This window comes from Maylandia zebra, linkage group LG23, assembly GCF_041146795.1.
Source record: "Maylandia zebra isolate NMK-2024a linkage group LG23, Mzebra_GT3a, whole genome shotgun sequence".
NCBI classification, from domain to species: Eukaryota; Metazoa; Chordata; class Actinopteri; order Cichliformes; family Cichlidae; genus Maylandia; species Maylandia zebra.
The window spans coordinates 14,351,703-14,358,732 of NC_135188.1; the positions used below are offsets into that span (position 1 = coordinate 14,351,703).

The following is a 7,030-nucleotide window of genomic DNA, read 5'->3' on the forward strand; positions in this document are numbered from 1 at the left end:
CTCCAATAATATAAACTTTTCCTTATCTTTATCAAGAGTTACCAACCTGAATCACTGCCTCCAGTCTGGGTGAGTGTGCACCTTCCTCCTGTGGAGAAGTCATCGCGGCCCAGCTTCAGCTATAAAAGGTTTGCTAGTCTACTGAACGTTTGGGCTCGGTGGTTAGTTAGCTTTACTCTGGTACACTTTTCGTCCGACAGTTATTAAAAATTGAGTGAAAAAAAGCGCAAAAACCAAGCATGTCCTTAAATAATAAGATGAAAACACCAGATGTCTTAGTTTGCGACTGCGTGAGGAGAAACTTCAAAAGCTGAAACAAAAATCACGGACAGGAAACTTTTAAGCTAAGAAGACTGAAGACATGTAGCTCAATCCCAGGCCAGTTGTTATGGTGACCACGCGCTTCCGGGACCGTTGTCATAGAAGCAGAACGCTTGCTTGTCCGTTTTCATGGCAGCGCAGAGACCAGGAGCCAGGCAACAGGATTCCAAGGGGTTAATGATCAAAGCACTGAAAGTGAACAGAAACACTATATATGTATGTGTGTATATGTATATAAACATTTTACTTACTTTCAAGTTTACTTGTTTACTTTAAAGTCACTAAAGTCACTGGATAGGTGGAAGAAACCAACTCTGATATCTGAAGGGTCTTTGGGGGGCGGGTAACAGATATAGGATAAAGGTAAAGGCACCTTACTTAATACAAATTCATGCATTTTCCTCTTATTGTGGACACTTAATAAACAGAAATACATTTAAAACTTGGAAAATTAAACCCCACTCGTTTCATTTTTTTGGTGCGGTACACTGTTTTTATACATAGGATAAATCCTGTTACATTTCAATTAAATTAGAGCCTGAGCTTTCAAATGATCCCTTATACAATGGTCTAAAATATTTTTATGCTATAAAATCTTTAACCAATTTTCAGGAACATAATTAGCAGATTTTAAATGACTACAGACAAAAACTCTAAAAATAGAAGCCCACAAGCTAGTTCTGCAAACATTTAATGATTCATGTGCACCATACAGTAACACAAAGAAATTCAGGTCTCAAACACATGATACAAAGTATAAATAAACACCTGCTGAGCAGTAGAGCACAGCCCTAAAAAACATCCAAGAATACCTGAGGGTCATGTAATGTGCTATTCTCAGGCACAATGACATCCAGGGATAAGCATTCCTTTTGCAGCGTAGGCATTTGTATGAGAGGAACACATCTCTATTAACTCTTTGGCCTTGAGGAGGACTTTATGTTGACTCAAGCTCAGGCCACTGGTTTGGGTCTAAGAAGATGGTGCAGACTCCACTGTAGAACCAAAGTCTTGGCAGGGAGGACTCCACTTCCCAGATGTTGGATGCTCGGTTGTAAACCTCCACTTCGACCCCATAGTCCCCCTCCATACCTTTCCAATGGCCTCCGGTAACAAAGAGCTTCCCATCAAGTGATACAAGGCCGCCATTCTCGTGGAGCATGTGTAGAAGCTGGACCTGAAGAGAGCAAAAACCAAAGGTATTACTTAAACGTCTGGTAGGATGAATTCGTGCAAAGGGACTATTTAATGTATTAAGCTTGCTGTCTGCAGTGATAACTAAACCCACCTTCTGCCATATATTTGCCTCTGGATCATAAGCATAGACTTTTTTAGTGTTGTCAGCAACCAGATATATAGTTCCATCCACGCAGACAGAACGAGGAGAGGACAAATACTTTGGGATAAATGGTGAACATACGCTGATCCAGCTATCTATGAAGAAAAATATAACAAATATGTTAATTATTAGATTAAAGCACAAACAAATATCCAAAGTAAATGGCACTTTATGGGAACATTATGGCACTTCATTCAGTTTTAATAAAATAAATGCTATAAAGTAAACAATGTTACACCAAAAGAAAAAATGTGACAAGAGACACAAAGAAAAGATAAAAACTGAGAAACAAAAGCTCAACAAAAAAGACCATAAAGGTTTTTTTCCCAGTAAATTATTAGAAAAGAGATTGAATATCCTGGGTACCAGTGCTTGTTTCTCTTCCTTTACGTAACAGAGATTTTACGTTTGAAACTATGATACGTCTCATAATACTGATGCTCACAGAAAAATGATGCTGAACAGAAAAGATTTTTGACTTTTTATACTGTGACGTTTGTGGGCGTAAAATGTATTTTGCTCCCATGTTTAACAGAAAAATGCTTGCAATGTTATGAGGGATCATTAATGTTGGAAAAAATTATGCAAATTTAAAATAGCTAAATTTTTACCCATCCATATATACCTCAAGAGATTCTAATTTGGATAATATGCATCTGACACTGAAGAAATTACTGCTACAAAAAAGTAATATAACATATTATTTAAAGTGGCTAAAATGAAGATGCCAAAACATCCACCAATAGGACTGCATGCATTATAGAAGTACTGTGAACAGTGCTCAGGATGGTACTCAGGGCATCCTTACCTATGACAGGGTTGTAGCACTGCATGGTCAGTGCATTGTATTTCACTGCACATGACCCAATTACATAAAGCTTCCCCTGACAAGCTGTGGCGGTGAAGTTTGTCACATACTTTAAGGCGGGGCAAGTCATAGCCCAGGTGTCGTTATAAGGGTCGTAGTGCTCAACTTCAACTCGGTCTGACGTTGTGCCTAAGAGGAAAAATTAACGATCGATAGTCACATTTAACATTCAAGTGACAAAATGACTTATTTAGTATCCCAGCCAGATATTTCTATGAGCCACTGTGGTGTTTTTAAGTAAAACTGGTGTAGCTCACATAATAGAATGTTTTGGTAAATATATTTACATTTTTTAGTGCTGCAGGCTTTGATTTTATTGTAATTTTCCACTCCTAATCACTACATAGAACCTTGGCTAACAGACCAAGATTTAGTCAGACACTTAACACTGAAAGTTACAATGGAAATATATGGAATATGTCACATTTCCAAAGAACTGATTTGTTTTAATTTGCAGAAGTATTAAAGCCTTTTTGCTTAAACATGATAGAAAGACTTTTTGAATACCTGTCACAGATAAAGGAAATGGTATGAAAAAGACAAACATAGCCATTTATTAAAGCCTTCCTGTCATAAATGACCCAACTTGGTCATTATAAAATAATTTGGTTGCTGGAGGGTTATAGAGAGTTTCAGCAACTGCAAAAAGTTGGCCATACCAACAATATTCCACAACAATGGAGAAATACTAAAACATTCTTAAAGAAAACCTCAGAGAAGCTGAAGCAAGCAGCTAGAGTGGTGATTATCTTCTGTGATTTTTGCTGCAGGTTTAAGGCACCACATGCAAAACCGATATTTATTTTCTTACCTCCGATGACATAAATCTCCCCGTTGAGCGTTGCTGATGTGTGGTTAGTCCGAGGTCGGAGCATAGGTGCCACAGTAACCCATCTCCCCTCTCTTGTGATGTACTTCCAGGTCTCTGTGGTCGACCAGGTATTGGTATTCGAACCTCGCGAGCCCCCTGTGAGGCAAAAAGGATCAGTTTGTCAAAAGTCTGTGATTGTTTTAGATTCCTCACAAAAGTAACTGGAGAGCTGCACTCTTGACTTTCTATCATTTGTCATTTAACCTAAGAGTTTTTTCAACAGTGTTCTAAAAAATGAAAGAAACACATTGGAAACACATCGGCTCTCAATGGGGAAAAAACATCATGTTGGATATCTATACTGATATGGAATGGGTATCGTGTTAGAAATGAAAGGATGGCACATTGTTTCATGGAAATGAAAATGATCAACCAAGGACTCAAAGACAGACCAAAAATCTGACTAAAAACATGATGTGGCAGGCTGGTCCATTTTGCTGCAAAATAGTACTCAGGTAGATTGTGTGAGATTGTGTCCTGGGGGATCTCCCCAGACCTGGACCAGGAAATCACTGAGCTCCAGGACTGTTTGAGGTGCAACCTGTCTATTCTGATTAAAAGTGTGGAGTATACTTGACTCACCTGACACATACACATCATTGTTCAAAGAGACCATAGAGTAACCCCACTTGTTGGGATTCGGGAAATTAGGGAGCTCATGCCACCGTTCTGCAGAGAAAATGACTTGAAGTTGAGAATATTTCACGGACCAATTGATGAATTATTCACAAATACAGTGTGCAAATGACAAATGGATTGGAGTGAAATTAAGTAAAGCTATAATATTGCCAAACAAGGTCGGATAGGTTCTTGCTTGCTGAGCTGAAACAGTAAATACAAAAAGCTTTTTGGCAGGTCGTTAACTCCTGGCCAGCTTTTGCCCCTCCACATAAAAAGGAAGCTTAAAATGGCTTTACAAAAACTTTTTCCATGTGCAAAACATAACATAAATGCCTTCTTCCAGGCTGAGCAATAAAAATGCTCAGTTCAGGAATTGAGAAGATGATCCAATTTTGTCACATCCAGACCACATTTCTGAAGGGCCATTTTTCTGTCAACACTGTATTTAACGACCTACAGAATGTGCCAAACTGGTTTGAGGAATCCCACAGACATTTTCCAACAAATTTGAAAATTAAAATGGAATCTGAACTTAAACAAACTTGAAATTTTAAATGGGGGAGAAAGAGTTTTTGTTGTTGTTTTTTTTTTTTTTTTACTGGTCTTTGTGTTGTAGAAGGCACAGTTTCTGGGCTGTAGTCTTTCCAGTCTTGGGTCTCGGTCCTCCTCTTCATCAGAGTCGTCCTCATCATCCATTGAATGACCTCCCATGACAAAGAGAACTTCTTCTAGGTTTGGTTGTGGGCTCTGGGAGTTGAATCGGTCCACATGTTCAGGTGCTAAATCCATTTTCTAGAAAGTAACATTATTTTTGTAATATAACTCGTAGCAGAACAAGAAGAGAAAAAGTGTAGAAACTCACTAACCTCTCTGTAAATCTTTTCCACAGCCTCTGTACAGCTGGGAGAGGCCTGCAGCAGACTGTCCTTCAGCAGGGTGTCAGCCAGGTAGTCCAGGCTGAGCAGAGAGAGACGGGACAAGCTAAGGAGCTCAGGGAGATAGCAGAGTCGAGACTCCCTGTGGTGCCTAACCCATTTCAGGATAGCCTCCACACGAGCGCACTCTGACCGGATTTGTAGTCTTTCATCAGACAGGCATGAGATCAGCCAATCTTTTCCCAGCAACAGAAACTCATCACCCTGTTGTACAGCCTCAAAGTTCTCCAGGAGGAAGGCCCATGCTTTGGCAACCACCTCAGGACAGCCATGAATGTCCCCAAACTCCAGGATTCCCAGGCAGTTTGTTTCATCAATCTGATGCTGGAGGTATCGGCTGCACACGGCTCGCACTGTCTGGAATTGGAGCTTGCTGGAGGTACAGATCAACCCCTCCACATTTTTCTGGTTGATAGTCAGTTTGCCTGTGTAGGCAAAGTCAAGCAAGCAGCTAAGGATCTCAGGATCCACATCATGAAGCTCCACACGTGCTGCAATGCTCTCTACAAAATCCCCTGAGAACATGCAGTGAAAGTACATGCTACAAAGCGCCAGTACACCACGGTGACAGGGGAAATCTCGCCCTCCCGCGCTCAAAGTCACATCCACAAGTTTGGGGTGAGAACAGAGTGAACGCAAGCCCTCGAGCATGCTCTGAGGATGGGAGGACAGGCAGAAGTCCAGGTCATCCACATTACGCACCATTATCAACTTCAAAATGTAGCTCAGATCTTCTTTCAGCTGGTGCAATAAACAACTGAGATTAGCAATTACCTAAAAGTGTAGAGAAAGCAAATAAATGCAAGAAAAAAATGATATTAATTATCAGCAAGAACCTCACCATGAAGTTCAAAATCCAAAAACTATCGAAATTTAGCACCATGAACCGGATTATGTGGTAAACATATATATGAAGTAGCAGCATCATATGGAGAAATGACAGCTTCTAAACACTGAATAGGAGTTGGATGACATCTCTTACATGATAGTTGTAGAGTAAATAGAAAACATTTGTTCTTATTTGACAATAACAGTCAAATCAGAGTTTTAATGTGCTGACCACAGAGTACCTTTGGCCTATGATATTATAGTTAGGTCAAAATATGTCTTGAAATCAACAACAAATAACATTTCCTGTCATCTAATAAAAACTAAATACAGAATTAACAACATACTCACCACATAAGCTGGAACAGAAAAACACTTTTCATCCTCCTAGTAAAAATGGGGATTGCAGCGGCTGTTTAGATCAATATGGAGCGGGTAGCATGGCAAAAAGCTTTTGCTAAGTCACTGGAGGGGGACTGCCTTCTGTCGTCTTAGTTATTTTTAGGGCTGACAGTGACGCTGTGCTGAAGTCAGATTCCAAACAACATGTATGGGACCTGCAGCTGCTGTTAAAGGCGCATATTTTGGATTTTCTTAACAGGCCTGGGAGCGGCAAAAGAGGACCAACAATTGGAAATGTGACAGCTGACAACTGAGTAACAATAATGCTGCCACAACTGTTCCTTGTTCAGGAGTTCAAGTGTGTGCTGTACGGTCATCTAGCACATTTTTATTTTCAAGCGGTCAGTTAATCCTGTTTTATCAAAGCCAGTGATGGTCCTCATTTACACAGAAAGTGTCCTATGAAGTCTGTGCCCTGACACATTGGGTTACAGCGTTAACAAGACAGGTCACTCTCAAATGATCATTTTTAAATGTGAAGAGACTTGTTTTACCAGAAATTTTGAAACATATTTGTGCCTAAACATAACCAGGCTACAAAACCAGAAGTAAAAAAAAAACAATTAAAACGCAAAACATGAATGAAATCAATGAAAAAGGGTCTCATTCCTCTCAAATGTGTCCGTTATTGGTGTGGCAGATTCAGTCTCACCTGGGATAACTTGTGCTTAACCGGTAAAAACAGTGGCATCTGAGAAAATGGCATGACTTTAAGCCCCGCAAATCTGTCTGCGAGCATAGACCCACCCACCTGGTGGTCAAACCTTGTGTTTACACGTAACCCAATCGGAAGAAACAAATATTGTTTGTTTAAGGATGAACTGAGGTGCATCACCAAGGCTCAA

The 7,030-nt window shown here is 40.0% G+C and overlaps 2 protein-coding genes across 8 annotated transcripts in view; both read right to left on the bottom strand.

Moving 5' to 3' along the window:
- crocc2 (ciliary rootlet coiled-coil, rootletin family member 2) overlaps positions 1–473 on the bottom strand; it is a 43,212-nt gene extending 42,739 nt beyond the window's left edge. For 5 of the 6 annotated variants that reach the window (XM_076880052.1, XM_076880053.1, XM_012919571.4 and 2 more), the window contains exon 1: positions 47–473. In XM_076880052.1, the coding sequence (XP_076736167.1) occupies positions 47–103 (57 nt within the window). In that variant the 5' untranslated portion in view covers positions 104–473. The remainder of the gene's footprint in view (positions 1–46) is intronic. The other variant, XM_004552849.4, reaches the window with a different exon arrangement.
- A 523-nt stretch (positions 474–996) lies between these two features.
- klhl30 (kelch-like family member 30) lies at positions 997–6,334 on the bottom strand. 2 transcript variants are annotated; one of them, XM_076880461.1, is made up of 8 exons: positions 6,135–6,334; positions 4,887–5,729; positions 4,620–4,767; positions 3,982–4,068; positions 3,340–3,495; positions 2,469–2,657; positions 1,610–1,755; positions 997–1,498 (listed from the first exon to the last, which is right to left on the bottom strand). In XM_076880461.1, the coding sequence occupies exons 2-8, from the start codon at positions 5,658–5,660 to the stop codon at positions 1,259–1,261; spliced, it is 1,740 nt and encodes a 579-aa protein (XP_076736576.1). In that variant the 5' UTR covers positions 5,661–5,729; positions 6,135–6,334; the 3' UTR covers positions 997–1,258. The 2 variants fall into 2 exon arrangements, with proteins under 2 accessions (XP_076736576.1, XP_004552908.1); XM_004552851.5 differs by having other exon boundaries at positions 4,620–4,812; positions 6,135–6,330.
- Between the last annotated feature and the right edge of the window lie 696 nt (positions 6,335–7,030).

Coding starts and splice junctions, on each gene's coding strand:
- klhl30 (XM_004552851.5), bottom strand. CDS start 5,660: ATGGTGCGTAATGTGGATGACCTGGACTTCTGCCTGTCCTCCCATCCT. Junction 3,496..3,981: donor CAATGATGTGTATGTGTCAG/GTGAGTCAAGTA, acceptor TTTGCCTCACAG/GGGGCTCGCGAGGTTCGAAT. Junction 1,756..2,468: donor GTGCTACAACCCTGTCATAG/GTAAGGATGCCC, acceptor TTTTCTTCATAG/ATAGCTGGATCAGCGTATGT.